General features: G+C 35.7%; 1 protein-coding gene across 1 annotated transcript; it reads left to right on the top strand.

The window, feature by feature from the left end:
• The first annotated feature begins 22,782 nt into the window (after positions 1 to 22,782).
• On the top strand, positions 22,783 to 25,727 carry LOC149563151 (2-alkenal reductase (NADP(+)-dependent)-like). The gene is made up of 6 exons (XM_089826548.1): positions 22,783 to 23,087; positions 23,225 to 23,399; positions 23,503 to 23,669; positions 24,807 to 24,889; positions 24,983 to 25,109; positions 25,195 to 25,727. Exons 1-6 carry the CDS (start codon positions 22,845 to 22,847, stop codon positions 25,453 to 25,455), a joined length of 1,056 nt encoding a protein of 351 aa, XP_089682674.1. The 5' UTR covers positions 22,783 to 22,844; the 3' UTR covers positions 25,456 to 25,727.
• The last annotated feature ends 993 nt before the right edge of the window (positions 25,728 to 26,720 follow it).

The following is a 26,720-nucleotide window of genomic DNA, read 5'->3' as shown; positions in this document are numbered from 1 at the left end:
CATGGTGTAGTAGGGGCTAGGTTCATAATTGTGTCATCTGGAAAATTGGCTACAATGGGATGGTCTCCTTGAAGAGGAGCTTCAACAAGCTGATCTGCAATTACTTTTCCTTTAATGGCCTTACAATCCTTATAAACAATGTCAAACTCACTCAAAATTAAGACCCATTTTGCTGCTCGGCCAGTGAGGGTGGCTTTTGATAACAAATACTTGAGTGGATCTATCTTAGCAATGAGATATGTAATATGATTAAGCATATAATGACGTAGTTTTTGCGTACAAAAGACTATAGCCAAACATGCTCTCTCAATAGTAGTTTAGTTTAACTCATAGCCAACTAGTGTTCGACTGAGGTAATATATGGCTTGCTCATTCCTCTTATCATCTAATTGTGCCAAAAGTGCTCCTAAGGCAACTGAAATAGCTGAAATGTATAGAATCAATGGTCGTCCTGCAATTGGAGGTACTAAAATTGGAGGATTAGCCAAATATGTCTTAATTTGTTCAAATGCTTTTTGTCATAGGAAATCCCATTGAAACTTGTTTCCCTTGTGAAGCAAATGCTGAAGTGGATGGACTTTATCTGCTAGTTGGGACACAAATCTCCTAATAGATTGTAACTTACCTTGAAAACTGCGGAGTTGTTTCAATGTGGTAGGTGGTGGCATATCCATGATGGCCTTCTTGCTGGATCTACCTCAATACCTCTTCTTGACACAATGTAGCCTAATAGTTTGCCTGATTTGATCCCAAATACACACTTCTTAGGATTAAGGCGAACTTTATATTTCTCCAACCTATCAAAAATAGTGGTAAGGACATCAATGTGGGATTCTCTTGTCTTGGATTTTCCTAGAATATCATCAACATAGTCCTCCATTATGACATGTAGAAGATCATGGAATATGGTAGTCATTGCGTGTTGATAAGTGGCATCGGCATTTTTCAAGCCAAAAGGCATGGCTTGATAACAAAAGGTTCCCCAAGGGGTGGTAAATGCCATTTTATGTTGATCCTCTTCTGCAATTCTAATTTGGTTATAACCAGAAAATCCATCTATCAAAGACAACATCTCATGTCCAGCAGTCAAATCCACTATGATGTCTATGTTAGGAAGTGGAAAATCATCCTTAGGATATGCGAGATTTAAATCTTGAAAATTTGAACAAACACAGATGCCCCCAGATGCTTTCCCTATAGGAACAATGGTGGAGACCCACTCAGGATAGTCAATAGGACAGATGAACTTTGCCTCTAACATTTTCTGGAACTCTTCTTTGACTAGGAGTGCTACCTTAGGGCGCATTTTGCGCAACTTTTGCTTCACTGGTTTAATCTTGGGATCAACTATCAAATGATGCACAACCAAATCTGTATCTAAGCTAGGCATGTCTTTGTATGTCCATGCGAAATTGATTTTTCCCTTTTTTAAGAATTTATTCATGGCTTTTTGTTCCTCAAGACTTAAGGTAGTAGCAATGTAGGTAATTCTTGGATTATCCTCTGTTCCCAAATTGACTGGAATTGTGTCCTCATTCAAAATAGGTGATTTTTCTGGTGGCAAGGATCTAAATGGAAAGTCAAGCTCTCCCTCTTCTGGTGCCTCTAAGAGGGTTTCACCAAAAGATGTATCCTTTATTTTATCTTTTTCTTCATCCAAAAGTGCCCCAAGGGAGTTTTCACTAGAGGATGTTTCTTTTGTTTTTCCATTTTTATTTTCTTTTTCACTTTTGTGACTAAGAGAGTTGACTTGGCTACCAAAGTAGGCTTCCTCCTTGTATTGGATCTCATGTTCGTAACCTCAGAGATTCTTAAGGCCAAAAAGTGCCATCACTGCTTCATCAGTCTTATAGATATCAAGAGTTGGTGGTGTATCTTGAAGGTCCCAGTCTATCATGTCAGGATTGGTGAGAGGTAGGTTAATGGATGAAAGGTCATCTATGGTAATGGCATGGACATAGTTATCTTGGTCATCTTTAATGTATTGGAAAGGTACTTCAAAGAATTCCTCCTCTTCAGCCTCAGAATCAGGTTCAACCATACAATAGTTGTTAGCAAAGGATACCTTAGGTTTAATGGAGCCCAATCCACATCCTTTATGATAGCTATTAGCTTCTAAGGGTTGTCTAATTCCATCTTCTTTTGGTCCAAGGGTGGTACCATGATATCCCATGTTTTCAATAATGGGAGGTGCCTTGACATATTTATCCTTAGGAAACTCCACAGGTTCATCTTTTCCATCATAATATAGCCAATCTAGGATATTATCTTCCATGTGCTCATCACTAAGTGAACCCCAATGCTCAAATGTTGTCTTGCTAACTTGCATGGTTTCTTTATTAGTAGAAGTTGATAATTGAGAAGGTTTTCCAAAGGAACAAGGGGAGAGTGGTAGTTGTCCAACACACAAGGCATTTTTAAACTTATACTCTCCCATTCCTAAATCAACAAAAGTAACCTTCTTCCCTGTGGTGTTAATTTTAGTATCTTCAACCTTCTCTTTTCCCTTGTGGGAACTTGTATCCTCATTAGCTAATTTTGGTACTATTGTGGAAGATGGTTCTATTATGGTGAGAGATTTAGGTACAATTTTGGCAAACTCACTTATTGGACAAAAATTCATTGGTGCACCTTCCAATCTTTTACAAAATTCAAAAGGAGTAGGATCCCCTGGGATTGTGATCTCTCTTCCTTGGTGGGGGAATTTCAAGCATTGATGATAGGTAGATGGGACCACCTTTAGTGTATGTATCCATGGTCTACCAAGCAAGATGTTATATGGAAAATCCAAGTCTAAGACATGGCATTTAGTATTTATGATGGTTGGTCCAACTTTTAGAGGCAACATGATGACTCCTTTTGATTCTCTTTCCCTTTCATCATATGCTTTTATTGTGATCATTTTATTAACATCTAAGAGATCCTCTGGTAGTCCCAAGAAACAAATCATTTTCAATGTACAAAGGTTCAAATTGGATCCATTGTCTATAAGGACTCTTTTAATTTTATGTCACTGTATAAGGACTTCAATGTGGAGCGACAAATTATGGTGGGGATCAGGACCTTGGAAATCTTTATCTACGAAGACAAGGTGTTGTTGAGCAGCAAGGTTTCCAATCATAGCGATGAATTGAAAAGCATTAATATTTTTAGGAACATGAGACTCTAAAAGAGCCTTCTCTAAGATCTATTTATGGATGGGTGATGTGGTTAGAAGATCAAGAATAGATATTTGTGCAGGGGTCTTACCTAGCTAGGACAACACATCATAGCAAGAAGCGGGCCTTTGTGAGGTGAATGGCGCAGCAGGCGCATGTGCCATTGGGGGATTAGTGTTATTGGGAGTGGCAGCTTGCAAAGTGAGTCTTCCTCATCGAGTGGTGGCATCACAATCAGCTGCTTGTAAGACAAGGGTATTCACATGAGCATCTACTTCTTCAATGTGACCGCACAAGGAGTCAAACCTTGATATGTGGTTAGTAGAATAATCATAAGGTAACGCATTTGATGTGGATGCTTGATTCGCATTGTTGGTATTGTTATTATCATTGTTGTGATCGAGAAATGGTTTCTGAAATATCTTCAATTTAGCACTTTTAGAGGTTGGAACTCCCTCTACTTCAATTTCCCCATCATCAACAAGATTTTGGATAAAAAATTTGAGCTTGATACATTTTTTGGTGTCATGTTCTTTGATACGATGGTATTTACAATATTTGTTTTCCCTATACCACTTTGACTTTGGTTGATTTTCATCAAAAGGATGTGTGTTAGGAAATACCATCAAGTTGTGATCCACTGATTTTTGAAAGATGGCCTCTAAAGGTTCACGAAAGTTAGTGAACTTTCTATTTCAATCATAGTCACGATTGTAGTTGTTGTTGTGTGGAAAGAATTGTGTTTGATTTCTAGATTATTGATTGCTTTGATTGTTATTATTTGAATTGTTTTTGTTTCGATTGCGGTAGTTGTTGTTGTTCCCTCCTTGAAGGTTTTTGACATCAGTAACACCATCATGTGTAACACCCTTATTCTTGGACTAGAATTTGGGTTTGCTATTGTTGTTTGGCTCATTGTTGGAGGATGATGAATTATAATGTTTAATGGTGCCTTTTTCCAAAAGTCTATTTTCAATATTCTTTCCCTTTTTGACTAAAGTGGAAAAGTCTTCAGGGCTAGCCATTTTCATGTGGAAGGACATTTCGAGTATCAAGTTCTTGATAAATATATCCACAAGATGGGAATCTTCAATTTTATATGGCATACGATTAGCAAGATGTCTCCACCTTTGTAGGAAGTTGGCAAAAGTTTCTCCATTTTGTTGTTTTGTGTTGCACAAGCCACTCAATGATGCATGATGTTCAATTTTATAAGAGTATTGTGCTATAAACTTGCTTGTCAAATCATTGAAAGAATTAAAGGAGCCCTTAGGTAAATTCATTAACCACTCAAGTGGAGGGCCTCCAAGACTTCGTGCAAAGAGCCTCTTAAGATAGTCATCACTATAGGCTACATCTTGGCACAAAATGGAAAATTCCTTGAGATGGGTGATGGGGCATGTCTCTCCTGTATACTTGTCAAATTTAGGTATTTCAAAACTAGTTAGAAATGGCACCATATTAATGGATTTATCAAATGGAAAAGGATAAATTTCCTCAAAAGAGACATCCTTCACCCCTTTGTTGTTCATGTTAAGGACCAAATTTCACAATTCTTGGAATTGTTGAGCCAAATCTTGATTAGGTTGCACTTGTGATTGTTGAGAGTTCACAAATCCACCTCCTAAATTGCAGGGAGTCCCAAATGTAGTGTGAGGTGGTGGAGGCACTCCACTTTGGCCAATGTATTGATATGCAGTTGTTGAAATTGGCACGGATGTCTTTACCATAGTGGTTGGCACTTGTAAATAAGAAGAGTGCATTGGTTGTGTCGAAATTGCCATTGGTTGAGTAGGCACTTGTCCAATGCCTAAGCATCCCACAGTTGAAGTTGTCAAGGTAGATTGTGGAATACTAGCATGTGTGGTAACATTAGGCATGACACTAATGATTTGTTGAAAATGTTCTGCACTCAATTGAAATGTAGGTTGTGTTGAAGTGCTAGATGTAGGCATAGCACTAGTTATCACCATGGTTTCTTTCCCTTTGCTAGAAGTCAAAGTTGCATTTGAAGTGGGCAACACGAGTGCACCACCTTTTGTAATTTGTCTAAACAAAGCGTTCTCATCAAAGCTTGGGGGAACATTAACACCATCCTTGACCAAATTTAGGAATATCTCAGTTTTGTTTGCCCTAATGTATTTTTCCATCATTTCTACATTGTAGGGGTTTGCAAGGAATGTCCTGACATCACTATGTACATCGTTAGGGTCAATAGGATCTTCATCTTGGTATATTTCTTTGTCATTATCCCCCAAAGTTGTGTTATGGAAGGGATCTTTTGGTTCTCATGTGGATGTTGAGTTAGGCATACCAAGGTTCAAACTAGAGGGAATTGTGTTCTCTAATGAAGTTATGAGTGGAGGAAAAGGATTCTCCATCTCTGATTGCCTCAATGATTCCCATAGGCATGACATGGGATTAAACGTGAACCTTCCTGATCGTGTGTGTACCATACAAGAGTGACCAAGCCAATGGGTGGAAGATTATGGAAGAAAAAGAAAATGAGGATAAGAGCTATTAACCTTATGTGATTAAAGGGTCAACTACCCAAGTTTGAACAAAAGACCTTGGTTTAGCGAAAAAAGATTGATTAGAGGATAGTAGTATCTTTCTCCTACCAAAGATAGCCAAGTGATCTTGTAGGCAAGATAGGACACCAAATTGATTGCTTACTATTTGGAGATAGACTTGTGATCCCAAATAAGTAAGTGTGATTAGGATAAATGTTTGCTTATAGATGAAAGGTCTAGTGTTGTAATGTTAAAAGATGTTTTAAGGTTTAAGCTTTCTAGAAGAAAATTTGAAAGTGGAAGACTAGGAGTTTGGAAAGATGGAGGTAGATATGAAAAGCTGAGAGTGTTGTGGTCACTAATGTAGCTAACTCAATCCTCATTCACTGGAAATAAAAACCTTGGGTTCACTCTTGGAAAAACAGACCAGTTTCAAAGTTTTCCATTGTATTCAATTCTATCATAACAGTCTTGTGTAGCTTCTTCTTTTTGAATGTCTTTGATAGTGTATCAGAATTGTTCATCACCATATGTTAGGTTCTTCCTTTCCTCGCAGACAGGTGGTTTGGACAACTTCACTTTCTTATGTTTGACTTGGTTGACTTTATCGGTCATGGCAGAAATAAAACAAGGTACAAATTTTAAGTACCCAAAAACTTTGCAATAAGAAGTGACTAGACTCAACCAATTTCAAAATGCAAACTACCAAAAGTAACCGTGAGTCAAGAAGACCTCACTTAACCTATCTCACTCAATGAAAGGTTACTTCACAATTTCACTCAGTTTAGAACTTGTTTGATGTTTTGGCTTTGGTTTTGAATGTTTTAACAAGCATACTGAACATGCCAACAACCCTAATAAGGCTATCTTTAGGATTAACAAGGCTTATCTAAAGGGAGTCATCGATATACGCAAGGTACATGAGACTCAAATTTGTAGATGAAAGGAAATACTACCACACAGCCGGGGGGAGACGGTAACCCAAATCTCCTCCTTCACTCCTCAAAGGTATAAAGTTCTTTGGGGCTTAGCCAAGAGTCACAATATTCCACTTCCAAGAGAGGTGTCTTTCGATTCACCTCCCAATTTTTATACTCCGCCAGAATACTAAAGTTGAGGTCATCCCAAGGGGTGATGAAATCCCAAAGCAGGCCTCCTAAAAAAAAAAAAAAGGCCACTTATTTCTTATGCACCCAAGATCACCCAAAGGTGCGAGGGGAGAGAATAGGTAAGTGGTCTTGGGGTTTAAAAGATACTTTTTCTTTTCCAATGAAGTTTTAAGTTTTCTATCTACTTGAAGACACTCATGATTAAAACATGCAAGGTTCTTTCCAACTTGAAATAGCACCAATGTAAATGAAAATGCAGGTTCGTCAACAAGAAAGTAAAGCGAGTGTGTGAAAGTAAAATGCTGAAAATAAAGATGCAAGAAATAAAGTCAATTTACCTTAGGGCATTCAACAGTGTATAACTTCATTTTAAGCACCAAACACAAATGTGATCTAGCCTAGGCATACATGTCCATTATCCTTTAAAGCATTCAAGATGGTGTGAATTCTTTTAAGCACCAAATCTAGATGTGTCTTCTACCCTAAAAATTCATGTTCATTTAAAGCACCAAAGTCCAATGTTGGCTACTCTACACATTCATGTCCATTTTAAGCACCAAGTCCAAATGTTTGCTACTCTATACATTCATGTCCATTTTAAACACCAAGTCCAAATGTTAGCTAACCTAAACATTCATGCATTCAAGTGAAAGTGTTTAAATTCATACAAGTTCATTAGCCCTTAAGGTTTAAGTGATAAAAATTACTACAAATCTCTTTTAGTGATAAAAATCACTATTGATTTTGTTTTTTAAGTTTTTAAGGTTACTTTTCTGTATGAAAATTGTTAGTTAAAACCTGCAACTCAATCAGTTAGTGAAAATTATTGTTAAAAATTAAACAATTCTGGTAAAACACGAAGATGCCAAAATATAGGCATAGACGCTAAAATGCGCAGACGACAAAACACACAGATGCCAAACTATGCAAACACTGAAACTCATAGATGATAAAAGACCCTTAGCATAGACTAAATAATTTCAAATGCAGACGACAATATGAAAAGCGGAGAGCCAAAACTCGGAGACGACAAACAAAGTCCTTCACACAATGCAGACGACGGACTTATCTTCACGAACAACAAACTGACTTCGCAGACAATTGAACTAACCTCAAAGATGATAGAACTAACCTCGAAGATGATAGAACTAATGTCACAAACAACAAACTAACATTCAGAGATGACAAAGGACTCTTCAAAGATGATAGAACAAAAATGTAGATGATAGAATGGCTTAAATACAAGTATTGTTTTGAACTACTGCGAAGACGCTAAAGGGCACAAACACTGGTCTGCGGAGACCTTGATCTATGCAGACGACAAGTGCAAATGACACTGTGGCCTGTGAAGATGACAATGTGATGTTTTATGACTAAACCAAGGTTGTTTTTTGAATTTTTGAAATGAAACCAAGGATGTGGGTTGCACCGAGCATGCCAAAACGTATGCTAGAAAATGTGACCTGTTAAGAGCATGAGTTAACAAACAAACATTAGCTAAAAACTTTGAAAGTGCATCAAAGATTCATTAACAAGAAAAGAATAAACATTAACTAATTCTTGCTTGAGTTTTGTAACCCTAAGCAGCTAACAAACCCAATCTTTCAGCCACCTCTACAACCCAACAAAGGCACCCATAAGAGGCCTTGTTGGTGTGTTAAGATGGGGGTATGTTTGGTGTACTCTCCCAAACACAACAATAAATGAATCTCTTGAGTGTGTGAGTGCAAGTGTGAATGCAAATGTGAATGAAAATGCACTAAGATCCTAAGCTATGTGAAATGAAGAACACTTTAAGAAATGGCTATGGAGAAAGCCATTCTTGAAAGCATTCAAGAATGAAGATGATATGCAATAAAGGAAACTAACTAAGAATGTAAGCTATGAAATGAAAATGCAAATGCATGAAAAAAATTAAATGAACAATGTAAGATGCAAACTAAATCAGCTACCAAATGATTAGCATGAACCTACAAAATCACTATTAGAACTCTACTAATGCAAGCTCAAACTACCATGAAAGCTCAAACTATGAATGCAAACTCAAATCTCAAACCAACATGATAACAATGCAATAAAAATGAGATGCAAATGCTTGAGACAAGCCCTCTATTTATAAGCTTGAGGGAGCGTTTGGTGAGGTGGCATCCAAGTAGGTGCCACATAAGGTGACATGCAAGCCATGCAAATGGTTAAGAATTCAAAGTGTGAGAAAACTTGAGAAGAAGAGCGGAAGACAAGAGTGTGTAGGCATGCCATCTCACACATGTGTGAGCACACTCTTAGGCTAATGAGGGGGATTAGGGAGATGATTAGGAATGATTAAGTGGGATTAGAGAAGAAATAGGCTTATAGGCTAGGCTCTAGGTTAGGCTTAAGATTAAATTAAACTAAATTTAATTTAATCATGGGTTTAGAAGAATTAATAGGGTGTGAGGATTTAAATAAATAAAATTTATTTAAAAGGGGGAAGACATGGAGGATCATGTGTTAAATTAATTTAACACACTAGAGCTAGGAGTATTTAAATTAAATTTAAATACTTAGGAGAATGAACTTATTTAATTAATTAATATAATTAAATAAGTAGAAGAATGTGAGCAATATAATTAATTAATCAATAATTAATTACAATGTCACGAGCAATATTAATAAATTAATATAGTCTTTAGGGGCGATTTTAAGCATCTACAGACCCTTCATAATTATTTAGAGTTTTCTGAAAATGATTAACAAAAGTATCTACTATTTCTTTTGGCTTATTAGTTAGAATACCCAAGTGATTTTTAACACTTGAAATTTTTCTTTTAGCTCTATTATAGAGGGTAGAATTATGGAAAAATTTAGTATTCTGGTCTCCTTCCTCTAGCCACCTTTCTTGCGACTTTTGTCTCCAGAAAATTTCTTCCTTGGGCAATAAATCTTCCTGCTTAGCAATCAATTCTTTTTGTAGGAAGTAACTATCATTATTCAAACCATTCTTAATTATCTCTAGATTTAATTCCTTTAGCCTATCTTTAGTTTCCAATTTTTCTTTAAAAATGTTATTGAAGTGTTCTTTATTCCATTTGAGAATCTTTTTCTTTTAACATATTTATTTTGGACATGAAGATAAACATTTTATAACCTTCAAATTTACCTTGAGACCACCAGATTTTGATATTTTCTAAAAAACTAGGATCTAAAAACTACATCTTTTCACATTTAAAGGAATTCCTAACAGGTTTATGTGGCTCAGAAAGTTCAATCCTGACTAGAAAATGATCAGAACCTACGATGGGAAGAATCAAAGATAGAATATTTAAATTATTTATATCTAATTCTCCTCTAATGAAGAATTTTTCTAGTCTTTCAACTATATACGCAAAATCCTTACGTTTATTGTTCCATGTATATTTTTTGTTCTTAAGTGGGATATCAATCAGATCATCATAGTCATACCATATTCTAAAATCTTTGGAAGATTGAGGAATTTTTTGAGAGCCCCCTATTTTTTCATTCATATTTAGGATGGTGTTGAAATCTCCTTCTAGAATTATTAGGCTATCTTGATACTCAATCATGAATTGACTAATTTTTTCCCAAACTGGTTTCTTTTCTAGATTACCATTAGGGCAATAAACATTAATAAGAATAAACATGAGGTTAGATTTTAAAATTTGAACCTTACTACTAATTCTATTATTGTTTGTTCTTAATATATCCAAGGCTACTTTCCTATGGTTCCAAATGACACCTAAACCTCTAGATGTAGCAACTGATTCTTGAATAGCAATACTCGAATTGCCTATTTGCTTACCTAGTCTAATTCCTTCTATCTTATTTAGTTTAGTTTCCTGCAATAAGATGATTTTAGATTCAAATAATTTAATTTTTTTTTTAGTAATCTTTTTTCGCTAGGGGCATTTAAACCCCTAGCATCTACAAGGTGATTTTCATGATCCTTTGGGAAGGCACTTCCCCTTCCCTGTGTCAAAAAGCTAGCTAATTTTCTGCTATTTTTGAGCCTAGCCATCTACTTCTCTGAATTCCTTGAGTGATTTCCTTCCTCTTATGGATTTTTTTCTACCAAAATTAGGTGATTTGATTCCTTCCTGATTCATTGCTATGCCCAGATGTTCCAAGTTTTCTTGTGCACTGTTGACTGTCCCAAACTGATTACTTTCTTTGACCTCCTTATCTTCATTACCCAGCTCTTGTAGTATTTGTTCTATTATAATTTGATGTCCCATGGAGACTTTGTCCTCATCCTCACATGATCTTCTAACTACTAAATCTTAAGGGGTTGAGTTTGGCATTTTCTCTTCTTCAAGAGATAATAGATCCCTTCTGAGATCTTCAAAAGTATAATTGTCTCCTCCCAACTGTAATACCTATTGTATAAGTTCTACTTTCTATGAAAGACTAGAGTTGTCTTCATTTTCAAAGTAAAAAACCTAGATCAATTCCTCTGAAAGCCTCTCTAAATATTCCTTTTCTGTCTCATTTAAAACTTCTACTTCCTTGTCTTCATACTGAGTAAGTTCCTTATTTAAGAATTCCTGGAAGACTTGCACTGGGATCTCTACAAACCTATTTCCTTTTGAAATATTTTGTTTGCTTCTATTATCAAGAGATTCTTTCCTTGGAGAAGGGGTTTGCCAGAATTTAGTTAACCTCTTTGTAGTCTTCTTTTCAGGTAATGAAATTGCCAAAGAGGATTCTTCCACCTATTCCCTTTGTTCCTCTTTGGTACTGTCTATATGTTTATTTTTATCTAACCCTGAAGCTTTGACATATAGATCTTAATAATCCATGTTCCCCATATTTCTAGGTGGGATAGCTAGACTTTTATTATCTGCCATATTGATTTCTTAAGACTTTCCTTGTTCCTTATCTGATTTCTTATGTTCTTTTCTTGTCTTGGCTTTCTTTTCTTTCCTTTTAGGCTTTTTATTATCAACAATTATGCTCTGTAGTCTATGTCGCTTATCTAAATAGTGTGACTTATCTAGGCTAGGGATAAGTTATTTCTGGTCAACCAAATTTGATATGTTCCTATCTTGGTTCTTTTCTATATAACTAGAATCTTTCCCATGACATCTCCCTTCTCTGTAATCTTGAGTTGACATAAAAAAAAAATTTCTTTCACTACTTTGAGAAATAAATTCATCATTGTACTCCACATTAGCCATTTCTACCTTATCCTTAGTAGAATAATCCTTTTGTAGCCTTCTACAGTGCCTTATTCTAATCATTGGAAGGAGATCATCTAGATTTGTTGTGACTTGTAGTGTCTTGAAGGAGACTTTCTAATCATCATCAAGCTTGATAATTTATGTAATTCTGCCTTCATATCTCTAAAAATTAAGGTTATAAATTGATCTATTGGTGATGATTTTGATGGATTTGAGATTCATATTGTTAGCTCTGCATTTGATTAAGAGTTTAATGTTATTACAACTTTCAAAGGAGGCGTCTAACCCAATTAGATCTTCCATTGACTGCCCTATTCTTTTGATGATACTAATTTTTTTTAAAATTCCAGAGGAATAGGGTTTATGGAAAACCAAGTAGGAACTAGAAAATTTAGGTTATCTTAATTGCAATTTGGAATCCAATCAAAAAATTTAATCCCATGACCATTAAAGAAGCAATTACGTTCATATAGAAAATCTTTTTTCACATCCTCTTCACTACAATGTATAAAGATCAATTTGTTAGAGTGGTGAGAGATACTTACCTAATAGCTATTGTAGTCCTCCAACCTATCAATAAGGCCAACCAGTCAATAAGGTTATATAATTCTGCTTTAGGGCCATTCTAGAAGGCAACCAATCCAACATCTTGGCACTCCTGCCAACAGTCTTCACTATCTTGGTCTCTTATGATTAAGACCTTGTCTTCTTGTTCTTTCAATGCATCCTTACGGGGTTGTGGGGGAGTCGAAGTCAAATGAGGGGAGTGGCTCACACTTGGCGATCTACGGTGAGGAGGCTTATAGGTTTTGGGTGAATTTGGAGCTAGAGCTTCTTGAAAGGGGACTGATTGATCAATAGGGGGATTGATAGAAAATCCTGGTTGTTGGGTAAAGATAGGGTTTAAATTGGAGACTGCATACTTGGTTAGATTGAAGAAATGTATTTACTTGTCTAGACTGTGCGTCGAGGTAATCAGAAGACAATCTCTGCCTAGATGACTGTGATGGTATTTGTGATGACTATGGATTCCTTGCACTTGACCTAGATTCTGCACTTTAGAAATCTCTGAATCCTATGCATCCACCAAGGAGGAGAATTGGTTCGATGTTTTAATAGTGCTAATCATGTTCTCTCTCCGACTATTTTTTTCCCTTTTCTGCACTCCTCTGGTGTTGGCTTCATGTCCTATTGATTGGTGGAAGCTCTGGGTAGAAATTTGAATGCCCTATATTATTGAATTATTTTTATCTATATCTAGGTATTTTCAAATGAAGACTATATGTAAATTTCACTTTTTAATTTTTCACTCTACTCGCCAATTTTTTTGGAGCATTTTGAACGTTACCTAACATATAAACAATAATATTTCAATAAAATATACTAACCTGAATAAAAAAATAGAAAAAAAATTTAAAAACATATAATTTAACAAAAATAAGGGTCAAATCCAAACCTCTTCTTCAACCTTGCAAATCCCAACAATGGGGAGGAATTGCTAGCACATGAAGGGGATGTTATCAACAAACAATAGTGTGTACACACTCCTTAGGACTATAGAAAATGGAGAAAGGGAAAAGAAATTGATCGGAATGAGGGAAAAAGCCATGGGTTTGTGATTTATTAAAAATTTCCATCAACGTGATCGCGCTATGTTGACCTTTTTGAATTACCCAAGCTCATGGCTCGGGTCATGTGTAAGGTAATATGATTGCACTATGACTTTCATAAGGAAAAAGAAAAATGTGTCACCTTTTTGGTACCAAAACTTGGTGCATATGCCTGTCTAATAATGTCATACATGAAATATATATAAAAAATAACATACATAAAAAAAAATATAAAAAACGTATGCCCAATAACACTATATAGGTGTAAAATGTACTTCCCTAGATATCTACTATTTCTTGCTAGGGGAAGAAAACAAATCCTTGGTTGTCTTAGATCGTCAAGAAGAGGGAGATGTTGCAGATGACAGGGTTTTCCCGACATGCTCACTTGTGCATCGGTCTAGAGTCTTTTGTAACTTGACCTATTAAAATAAAAAAAAATATGAATCAATAACTATTATACATCAAAAATAAAATATACATACACATAAAATAGAATATTTTCTTATCGCTAGTTAATAATCCTGATATACATCCACCTTAGGGGCATGTGGATGATCGAGAATAATAATACCCTACAACAATCATCAAAGTTATCATTTGATTGTACTTATGAATATCATATCTAATTTCAATACTAACTAAATTGTAATGCAAGCTCTTTCACACCTTAGTTAATGGCTCAGAACTAGCAATAGTAGCAATGACTCCCTAATCAATACAGTGATGAAGATGTGGAGGATTCTATGATGTCATTAGTTGAAAATGATACATAAAGAGAATTAGATGTTGTTATCAAGAATACATATTTTCTTATGCCACATTATTAATTAAAATATTTGGGTACCTTTGTGAATGTAGCACCGCATCCTTCATTGTGTAGTGTCAATCCTGAAGGTGCAACATTTACCTATTGCACATGTATTTAAATCTATTAGACATCACAAATTAATCACATTCATGTGCAAAATAATTTTTGATGGACATAAAAATAAAAATGCATTAGAATATGTATATACTTCTGGGGATAATAAACTCATCTGAAAGCTAGGTGACCCCAAATCAACATCATCATGACCACTGTGACTTTGCTTATGATCATATAATAAGTCAAATAAGTAAATTATTCCATCATTTATTAAATAAACATATTCATTTGAATCAAATTGATATGCAAATGAATATACCTCTACACGAGTGGTATCATGCCCATGCTCATAGTCCAATGTGAAAGTTGATGGTCCAACACAAAACTAATGCACATGGATACAAGTTTTGAGTTAATCTTTGATATGATTACATTATAAAAAATATGTATTAATTTAAATGAATACATTTATACATAACTGTGGAGTCACCAATGTGGTGTAAAATGAGGTCAAAGGATCAATGCTAGTGCCAACAACACTCTGGCCCTGAATGTCGAACAACATCAAGACATTAATTTATTAGTCATTCACGTACATATGAGATGTGAACAAAATAGTTTTAAAAATTATTTATTTATTTTTACCTATGTATCAATGCCAAATGCAGTATTGAGGAAGTCATCTGTCATCATCCCAATATCTTCATTTGATCTCCTACAAGTGCCAAATGTGCATAGAGATCCACATGATATATGCATGTGACAACTAGTATGAGGAGGCTCATCCTCAACCAAATGAGAGGCGCAATGAATGAGGCTTTGAGTCAAAGCTCTAATAGTACCTAGAGTGTTGGCCTCTATGTGTTCCTTCACAATAGAAGGGATAGTAACATGCTCCACTTGCGGCTTACTAATAGGTGCCCTAACAACATTAGGGTCATGAAGTGCCCTTGGCCTATCAAATGATGATCCCCCACCTCTACCCTGAGAAGGAAGAATATCAAAATAATTGGGGATCACCCCAAGGAAAATCTCACAATATAATTTTCTAAGAAATACTTTGGAACCTCATGATTGCTTCAAGGAGGGGCATAAAACGCCATCCACCATCTCTCCCAAAAGTTATTTTTAATACCTTCATGAATGCACCAATATATGGGAAACCTTTTAGTTGTAGTTCTCAATGCTTTTTGTTCTCTAGGCTTTTAAAACAAAGCACATATGTCATTTTTGGTAATCTGCTTATTTTTTACATCTTCATATGACAATTCATTAGCATAGTAACTTTTTTGTTCTTCTCTTTCATTATGCCATATATTCAGTTGACCTTTAATAGATGCTACCTAACCAACAATGGTCTTAAGGGGTTGTGTGAAATGTCCCTTTTCTGATTTTATATGATATTTCAAGCCTCTAATTAGATCTTTAAGATCAAACAACCAATATTTCAAAGATCCACCAATTTCTCAATAAACCCCAAATCGAGTATGTCAGAAATAGTGCCAAAAACTTCACGACTTCACATATTATTAATAAACTTGAAAGTGGAAATTTTTATAGAATTTTCAGCAGCATAACAGCCTCCAAAATGACATTTCTATATCTGTATAACATTTACACAACAACTCCCAAACGGAGGATAAAAACAATGCTCATCGGGCTCCCGAAAACAACATAGAACAGCCCGAAAACACCACAAAAACACTAATAATCTATCACAGAAGTATAATCATGAACAAATACATATATTCAAATTTATTTTAACATCTAAATGTATGATATACAGCAGCAACCCAAACTGATATGAAATACTCAACCGAAAACACCAAACTCTTACAAAAAACACATCTGAAAACCCACAAATCTACACTGTTCAGCACAAAGGCAAACTCTGCATGAGCATGCACATGGAATGGCTTCACTCTCCCATTCTTAGCCTTCCTGAAAACTTGCAAACTCCCGTTCTTGGGTCTCCTTCTCCACAGGTTTGGCAGCCTCTGAAGAATAACAAAAAAATGAGCAAAAATCAAGTTCTGGAATGAGCCCAAAATGCCTCCAAACCCCTTAAAAGAGGGCATAACCCTAACTCAGATCCAAGAGGGGTTAATAAAACATATTTTAATAATAATTTTCATTTATTAGTCCATTAGCTTCCAAAGATTATCCCCTTTTTTTGAAACTTCACCTTTTTGGGCCTGCCTGCCTTAGCAAAGATTATTATTTTTAATTATTTGAAAAGGGGACATGACAAGTCCTCCCCTTCCAAATATTGCTTGTCCTCAAGCAATGGCTGAACAATAGACCAATCAATCCACTTGGATCCCAAATGTAGTCATGAACTATATTATTGTCAATTAACACAGGCTCCTGCAATATCCTCTGCAATATAACCAAGAGGAATCCATAATCAAACTGACAATTACTGCTCAACCAAACTCCAAAGTCACAACTTCCATAGTCAGAAACCCATGAGACACAAACTCTTAGAACATCAAAACTCAAGTAAAGTGGGAAAATCAAATTTCCAACATAGTAAATACCATCAACGCATCCCACTGGCCTATACGGAATGTACAATCCAACTCTGCAATAATGGTGAACACTTCTGAATGAAACTGTACCAAATATGGAGAATCCATACAATGTACAACTCCTATAGTCAACACAACTCTGCAGATCACTAGCCACTATCTCATAACCATAACTCCCATGCACCCCTGATGGTGAAAAGCCATCACAAGATAAATAGAAAGAAATGGAACCCAAACCAAGTTTGTCTGCCATCAACTCCTTAGCACAAGGATCAAATGCTAACTAATGTACATACCCTGCAATATAATGTTGATAAAAAAAACTAATCTCAATCAAAAACTCACCATGAACAAGTGATACAACCCACTGTGACTGATCACCAACTAAGTCAGGAGATGTCATAGCCAAAGGAGTAGAATCAATAACAACACCTGCTGAAGCATCACTCCAAAACTCCTGCTCTAAGTCATGTATTATCAAGCTGTCAACTGCAAGACCTATCGCCATGTCGTGCCCATCACAAATCTCATCCCGAGGCATCAAACTATCCCATAACTGATGATAAGCACTAGGAACCAAAGTACATCTTTGTATCATCATCTCATCAACATGGTCATCAAAGGTGAATTGATGAGCATAGCTCACAATGTAATGTCGATAGAATGCGCCAATCTCAGTCAGTGGCTCAAACTGCAATCCAGATGTAACTAACTGCAATTGATCACTAACCAAGTTGAAACTGACTATTACCTCTGAAGACATCGCCAAGGGAGTAGTATTACTAGTAGGAACCATGCCAACTGTTAGCTCACCAACATCACACATGGTCTTTGATACATCATCTCTAGTCTTCGTGCCATTAGTACTAGAGGTCACCACCATGTCAAGCATACCACAACAATCTATTGCAGCACCCAACTCAACTGAACCTGACTCTAGTGGGGACAAACCCGATATGCCAATATTAGTATCAAGGATGGATGCATCCCCATCTCCATTGTCTTTGACAATCTCGACCATGGACATCCTCGGATCACTAGACACCATAGCTTGTGACTATATAGAATCTAGTAAAGACTGTAGTTTCTCTAACTCCATGGTCACCTTAGCCAAATGAAACTGTGACTCCTTGAAAGCCAACTGTGTACTCTCAAGAATCTCAGAAGTCACCTCAAGCTGCTGAGTAAGCTCACTCACCTCATCTTCCTTGGCCAACAATGCATCGTATGCTGTACTGCCCCACTCCATAAGATAATCTCTATCAGCTACCAACTGCATATAATCCTATCTCAGAATCTGGATAGCCTCCCATAAAGAGTGAAACTCTGTCAAGGAAAGATAACTGCCTCCCTACTCATCACTAGTAGGAGAACCCCATCCATAAATGGCTAACAACTAACGAGCAGCATCAAAATGCTGGCAAGCCATAGCAATGTCTCACTCACTAACTCTCAACTGATTAGACACATGATGGCACTGGCTAGACTATCTCCTAAAAACCTCCTCTAATGCACTGTCTAAATGAGTGTCCTCAAAGTTACTAGTCTCTAGAGTATTACCATCCATATCCTGTGAATCAACTCCAAAGCTCATATCAACATATGGAGTATCAAAAACTGTAGCACTGATGTCTAACTCCTCTGTACCAAAAGAAACTGCCAAGGAAACTAAGTCTTCAAAACTACCCACTGCATCCTCCTGGATGTCATCAATGCCAATATGATCCTAGGACTCATCTGTACACACTACCAAATATGAAAGATCATCAACACATTCCAGCAAGTATGGTCGACTAGATATATGAACAAAGCCCAACACCGATGTATAAAAACTAATACCAGCATCGGACAAGCTGTTGGCACAAGAAAAGACAACACCGTGCAATCTACTAATCAAATCCATGATAGCACCCAAACAAACACTGCTACCAAAAAGTGTTAAAGATATCTAGTCAACTAAATCCCAAATGCCAATATAACAATCTCGAGTCTATATTTGTAAACTAGAATTAGTTGGTAACTCAAAGAAAATTCTCACCTGAGTAATATGACCAATACCAACTAACTCCACATACCTGTCATGATGAGATAATGAAGTCACAATACTGTCTTTGTTCACTTTTAGCTGGCTGGACAAATCATGTGAAGTACTACCAGCCTCAACCTCATGTGTCAAAGCATCTAACTATGCTTGGTACTCTTTCTCAGCAAAGTCATGAATGTTCAATGTTTGCTCATTTCTACCAGGTATCTCACCATCATGCACAACAACATCCTCATAATCATCATCTGAACCCACTACGTTGTAGTCACTACCTGTTGTAACTATACCATCCTGAATACCTGTGACATCACCCTTTGACGACCTGTATACAATTGTCTCAATTTGAGTATCAAGTTGACCATTACTATCAATCTGCATAATATCCTTTCTTACTACCTCCTATGGCAGAGTAGAATCTAAGACCTCAGCCTAGCTATAAGCTAGTTTCTCAAACTCCTCATGCAAGTTCTTGGTAATTGTGTCATCTGCCCTGTGAGAAAATCTGCCAAATAGAAATCCAGTCAACTTATCCACCTTAGCTGGGTCGGACAACATGTCATTCATTATACAGTGGCGCTTAACCAACTGTTCAAACATGTCATGGCTTATTTTCCTAAGTTTATCTCGAATGTCTAAATAACCATCCTTTCTACTGTTCTGACTCTGGATATCAATTGTCCAAGATCGCGTCCTCTGAGACTCTGTACTATACCTGTCCATTCTAGATAAAGTAGAGTGTAACCCCAATAGGTTATAACTTCTTGAAACACCAAGAACTAACATGCAATTGATTAGAAGTAGCATGCAACCATAGATTTTGACATGCAACTGATTAGAAGCAACATGCAACCACCAAATTCACCAAGAACTAACATGCAAATGATTAGAAGTAGCATGCAACCATATATTTTGACATGCAGCTAATTAGAAGCAACATGCAACCACCAAATTCACCAAGAACTAGCATGCAAATGATTAGAAGTAGCATGCAACCGGTAGTTGTCAAAACTGACATGCAAACTTCTACAAACCCTCAGGCTGGCAAGATCATAGCTCTAATACCACTGAAATGTCCCTTTTTTGATTTTATATGATATTTCAAGCCTCTAATCAGATCTTTAAGATCAAACAACCAATATTTCAAAGATCCACCAATTTCTCAATAAACCCCAAATTGGGTATGTCAGAAATAGTGCCAAAAACTTCACAGCTTCACATATTATTAATAAATCTGAAAGTGGGCATTTTTATAGAATTTTCAGCAGCATAAAAGCCTCCAAAATGAAATTTTTAGATCTATATAACATTTACACAACAGCTTCCAGATGGAGGATAAAAACAATGCTCATCGGGCTCCCAAAAACAACACAGAACAGCCCAGAAACACTACAAAAACACAAATAATCTATCACAAAAGTATAATCATGACCAAATACATATATTCAGCTTTATTTTAACATCTGAATGTATGATATACAGCAGCAACCCAAACTGATATGAAATACTCAACCAAAAACACCAAACTCTTACAAAAAACACACCCGAAAACCCACAAATCTGCACTGTTCAGCACAAAGGAAAACTTTGCATGAGCATGCACTTGGAATGGCTTCAAACTCCCATCCTTAGCCTTCTTGAAAACCTGCAAACTCCCGTTCTTGGGTCTCCTTCTCCACAGGTTTGGCAGCCTCTGAAGAATAACAAAGAAATGAACAAAAATCAAGTTTTGGAATGAGCCCAAAATGCCTCCAAACCCCTTAAAAGAGGGCATAACCCTAACTCACATCCAAGAGGGGTTAATAAAACATATTTTACTAATAATTTTCATTTATTAGTCCATTAGCTTCCAAAAATTATCCCCTTTTTCCGAAACTTCACCTTTTTGGGCCTGCCTGCCTTAGCAAAGATTATTATTTTTAATTATTTGAAAAGGGGACATGACATTGTGCCAATAATGCCCTACTAGGAAGCGAACCCTTCAACCTCCTAATAATTTTTTCTAACTCCATTTTCCCTCTTTCAATTTCATTTGACAAATTTTCTTGGGTTCCTGGAGGAGATCTTTTGATTGGTGGAGGTGGTGGAAGTGGTTATTCTTCATTTTGAGTGTTGATCATGTGGAGGGTTTGATGGGTTAGGTGGTTGTTCACAGGTGGATTAGGTGGTGGATTCTCTACATTACCTAACAATTAAACAAATACTATTTTTAAAGAACTAAACAAACCCCAATCAGAATTTAAAAAACTATTAAAAAATATAAAATTTAACAAAAACAAGAGTTAAAATTCATACCTCTTTGAGTGGTTTGGGATGTTCGACGCTGTGGAGCCATATCTCATGCAAATTGGGGTTCAAAATGGGTAGCGATAGGGCATATGCGTTCCTTGAAAGAGAAAGAAAATGCCAAAGTCGTGGAGAGAAAACAAAGAGAAATAAGAAATGACTTGGGTTTTTATTATTATAAAACTTTTCAGTAACGCGATCACGCTACCAATTTCACAAGCCATAGGCTCGTGCCGCCCAAACCATAACACAATCGTGCTATAATGCGATCACATTATACCTTAGATTAGAAAAAAAAAAAATGTGACATCTTTTTGGTTCACAACTTTGTGAAACTTGCCCATATGGCATACAAAATTGCCATAAAACCCTCAAATTTGGTAGAAAATAAACTCAATTAATTTACAACAAAATAGATTCTAAAATATAGATTTGAAAAAGCTTCCACAAATAGATTCATGTAAATACGTTGATTGCAAAACAAATACAACAAAATATGTTCTAAAAGCAAAAGAATAAAAAAGCCCTGACATACCTTGTACTATTGTAGGAAGAGACAAAAGCCCTAAACAAATGTGAATAACAAGCAATCAAGCCAATGCTATAAATAGAAAAAGAAATTCTAGGGGTATCAATAATCAATGCTTGCATAAGATAAAGGTTGACCTCAAAATAATTTATATTCCACAAATATATCAAGAAATGTCCCGTTGCATCTAATTCCAAGCGAGATTATGCACCACACCAATAGTATAGGACAAGAAAGGTCACAACCTTTGGTCCAATAATTCACAATGGTTAGTAGATTTCTTCTAATTTCTTTTCTTGTTCCTTTCTTTTTTTCTTTCTTTAGAGATGGGATCCAAACTACCATGATTTATAAATTTTTCACTATACAAATTCTTGATATTCCTAAAGTTTGGGGCACAATAAATGATTTAACTGGGAAAAAATAAATGATCTATTTTGTGTGTAGAAAAGGACAAATTCCAAGCTCACGACTGTAGCAATCATAGGCCAATTAAATTCGACAAAAATAGTTTCCTCTAAATTTGAGAAAATGTCATCCAAACTATATGTCTATAGTGGAAAAAAGGTGAAAAAAATAAAGGCCTCTGATTGGACAAGTTAATAAGGTCATTCGCTTTTAACAAATGCAATAGTTTCATATTATGTCACAAACTAATAGGTAAAAAAGGGAGAATACGCTTTCTATTTCTCCGTTATTAATAAGAGGTATTCACTAACTTACAATTCTATTTAAAAAAAATTGTCATTTATCACATAGTACAAAAAAATAGAACTAAAAATGACATGACATAATTAATAATAATAAGAACAATAAAATAAATGGACACTAAAAGATAAAAGGTTCAAATTTAAAATTTAATGCATATGTAAAAATAATGAAAAAACTGTTATCAAATTGTATTAATAAAAACAAATAAAAGAAAAATAAAAAAAGATAACCATGCTTGCGACTAGAACGTGGCGAAAAGTAAACCATTCGATTGGTTGTTTCCCCTGCTACAAATGTGGGAGTAGAAACCGATGATGTACGGAAGCATGGAACACACAGTGAAAAACAAAGAGGTGGTACTAGTTGCTTACACCGAGGAAGGGCCTGTAACAGATGATCATCTGCAAATCAGAGAATCCAATTTCAACGTTAATGGATGTAAAGAAGGAGAAGTTGCTGTGCAGAATATGTGGACCTCAGTGGATCCATATATCAGGTGGCTTGTCAAAGAACCCAGCAGGGCACTTTACTTTGAAACCTTCAAGTTAAACGAGGTTTTGTGCTTTTCTAATGTTTTATACTTTTCAGTCTCTTCTCAGTACAATGGTTAAGATGTTTTAAGGTTCAATACAGTAAAATGGTTAAGATGTTTTAAGGTTCAACGCAGTAAAATGAATTGCTCTTTGTACAGCCCATCACTTCTCCTACGGTGGGGAAAGTGGTTTTTTCTGCCAATGCTAAATTTCAAGTGGGTGATGTGGTTTCTGGGATGTATCAAGTGTCAGACTACGCCATGGTAGAAGGGTCAGCATTGAGAAAGATTGACACAAATCTGTTCAAACCCTCTGATTATTTGGGGCCTCTAGGTTTTGATCTATCCTTAAATTGGAATTTACATTTAGGGTTTTCTCACATTTTAAGTTTTTTTAAACATTTGGAGGTTTGAAGGTTCCTTGTGGATTTGAGCAGGGACGGTAGGGTTGACTGCTTGGGCGGGTATGTTGTTAAATGGAGAACCAAAGGCCGGAGATGAAGTGCTGGTTTCAGCTGCAGCAGGGGCAGTTGGACTTTTAGCAGGGCAGTTGGCCAAAATCAAAGGCTGCCGTGTTGTTGGCAGTGTTGGTAGTGACCAAAAGGTGATCTCTACTAATCATTTGCAATTTCATTTGAATTCTTAGTTTGGTAGAAAACCCATGTCAATGTTTCTCTGGACCTTGTTAAGGATTGATTGTTCTGTTCTATGAATTTTCACATGAACCTAGCAATATTATTTGTTCTAAACAGATGAGTAATTTAGACTCTTTTCTAGAACCTCTCAATATCTGTTTTATGAATATGATTTGAATTTCCCTAGTTTATAATTTTATGCTTGATTGATAGGAAGATTGATTTGCATATTAAGTAGTTTGTTTGTTAAAATGAAATTAACCTGAACACCCATTTTTCCTGCCCCAAGGAAATTAAATCTAATAATACAGAAAAATAGAGAACCATTAAGTTCTAGATGAGAGCTATAAGATACATTTGCAAAGTTATTGACATTGTGATATTTCTATTAGGATTTAACTTAATAGTTTTTGAGTCAGATTTATTGATCCATGTTTCATGAGTAGTGATTCACATTCACATAGTTAAGTGCCTTCAAGTTGGAGTAGTACTAGGATAGATGATTTTTTGGGGAAGTTCCAGGGCTGCACCTGTGTGAGCATCTCCTAGATCAAATGAGTGCCAAGTGTTCTATCTATTATTATGAAAGATGGACTGGTGCGAATCACTTACTACTCATGAAACATAGGTCAATGAATTTGACTCAAAAACTACACAATTAAATCACAATAGAAATATCACAATTTAACTTGTGGAAAAATATCTCCTACTTATCAAGTTATTGATATATAAATTCTTCCATTTGATTTCAAGTGATTGAAAGCTAGATATATGTGTATGTATGAAAATTTTAGGCTAAAACAAGGAATACATTGTATCACAATAATACAATTAATCTTCAAGATCGGTAGACGTTATGTACAATCTTTGGCTCGATGTTACAAGTTTGATCTGTTTAAGAATTTAACAATCTTGTCAAACATAAATTGGAGACAGAAAAAGGAAAAAATGAACTCAGCACAAACATTTTTTCAGTAGAATACTAAGTTTTTATGCTTTACGACAGCAGATCCTGGTTTTGAGTCTATTTATTTTAACAATCAAGATATTTGTTGGATACCACCTCTCACCCTAAATCTTTCAAAACTATTTTAAAATATCGACAGGTGAAGATGTTAAAAGAAGAATTCGGATTTGATGACGCCTTCAATTACAAAACTGAAACAGATTGGGATGCAGCATTGTCCAAGTAAGTGGAAGGAGTGAAGAATATGTAATAATGTACAAAGAGATCTCAATCATTTTTACTCTAATAAGACATTGTTAAATAACTACGGAGCAGGTACTTTCCAAAAGGAATAGACATCTACTTTGAAAATGTGGGAGGACAAATGCTGGAGGCTGTTCTCAACCACATCAATATGAAAGCTAGGATCCCCTTATGTGGAATGATCTCTCAATATAACCAGGTTAGGCTAAATTATTCTTGCGGGTTTTGGAACTGTTCAACTTTATGGAGAGTATTAATGCCATGGATGAATCTGTACATTGCAGGATTGGAAGGAAAGTTACGGAGTGAGAAATCTTATAAACTTGGTAGGAAAATGTGGGAAAATGCAAGGGTTTGTTGTAGTTGAGTATTTCCATTGTATAGAGGAGTTTTTGAAGGAGGTAGGGGGTTATATGCAGCAAGGCAAGATCAAATACAAAGAAGATGTGAATGTGGGAATAGAGAGCTTCTTGGAGGCATTCAATTCTCTGTTTAGTGGGGGGAATATTGGAAAAACCCTAGTTCAGCTCACGCCCAAGCAATAAGCAAAATGAGTTTTTCTTCTTTGGAAATGTAGTTGGAATTTTCATGTAAGGTTCAAAATTCACTGAAGTTCTCTATCCCCAACGAGAATATTTCCTATTAGAAAAACTAGAGAAATTGTGTGGGAGAAAGAGAATGTATGTGGGCTGTAGAAATGTCTAATATTGTTCTTGTAATTGAATCATTGAAATGCGTACTTTTTCATCCAAGATTGAAGGACCTGGATATTCATTCCAATATATCTGACAACCATGATGCGGTTGTCTTGTGACTATTTCTACTTCGATCTCTGTCGAAGAACAGACATCATCTGATCAACGTAGCAGCAATTGACTGCTGATTAAATGATATTTTAAAATAAAAAAGAAAAATTAAGTACATCATTAAAAGTAGTTGGTTCACAAAATCAAAACAATGATATATAATTATTATGTTGATCCTCACTGTATGGCATTTCTAACCTATTCTTTGGGGTCTCATTGTCATTTTAATTATGGAGGTGCAATTCAGGGGCAATCATACTTTTTGAGTGGCATACAGTCCTTATTCATTGTCTCCAAACTAAAGGGTATCATTTCACTCACCCATTTCAAGGGCTTATTTCTTCCTTTTATTGAGTTGTTTCTTTTATAACATGATATCCTTGTTTACATAGAATTGTTTGTTTATAGTATGATGGTCTGTTTTTAAGGATATTTACAACTCAATTTTAAAACCTTTTTTTTGCTTGAAATATCATGTCTATCATAAATGACCTTCCACTTGGGGTGCATAATGACATGTCATTTTCTATCAATAGGGAAGGTGTGTATACTTGATCATCATTCCTCGTTCTTTCTGCCTTTCCAAAGGATCCTATATTCCTTTAATTGACTTGATTATTTTATAATATGATGTTCCTTTCTTGCATTGATTTGTTTCTTTTACATAAGCATCTCCTATTTTTGAGGAGATTCATATCCCAAGGTGCAACCTTTTCTTGTCTTCAAAGCTCATGTCTATTATATAAAAAATCGACCACTTAGGGTATATAATGGGTTATCTTTTCCATTGCCTTCATCCTTGGGGAGAAAGGTTTCACTTCTCAATCTCTTGATCATTTCTAAGGATTAACAATCTCTTAGTTATGTGGTATTTATTTGTCATATGATATCCTATGTTGCATGGAGTTTTTCTTTTACACAAAGATCTTCTCATTTTTGGGAGAAAGATTTCACTTCTCAATCTCTTGATCGTTTCTAAGGATTAACAATCTCTTAGTTATGTG

Source organism: Cupressus sempervirens, chromosome 4 (genome assembly GCF_028749045.1).
Source record: "Cupressus sempervirens isolate cs-2001-9-10 chromosome 4, ASM2874904v1, whole genome shotgun sequence".
In the NCBI taxonomy this organism is placed as follows: domain Eukaryota; kingdom Viridiplantae; phylum Streptophyta; class Pinopsida; order Cupressales; family Cupressaceae; genus Cupressus; species Cupressus sempervirens.
This window is presented reverse-complemented; position numbering and strand designations above follow the sequence as displayed.

Excerpts from the sequence above, each read along its gene's own strand:
- LOC149563151 (XM_089826548.1), top strand. The coding sequence starts at position 22,845 with ATGATGTACGGAAGCATGGAACACACAGTGAAAAACAAAGAGGTGGTA. Across the intron at positions 23,088-23,224 it reads AAACCTTCAAGTTAAACGAG|CCCATCACTTCTCCTACGGT; the intron begins GTTTTGTGCTTT and ends CTCTTTGTACAG. Across the intron at positions 23,400-23,502 it reads TGATTATTTGGGGCCTCTAG|GGACGGTAGGGTTGACTGCT; the intron begins GTTTTGATCTAT and ends GGATTTGAGCAG.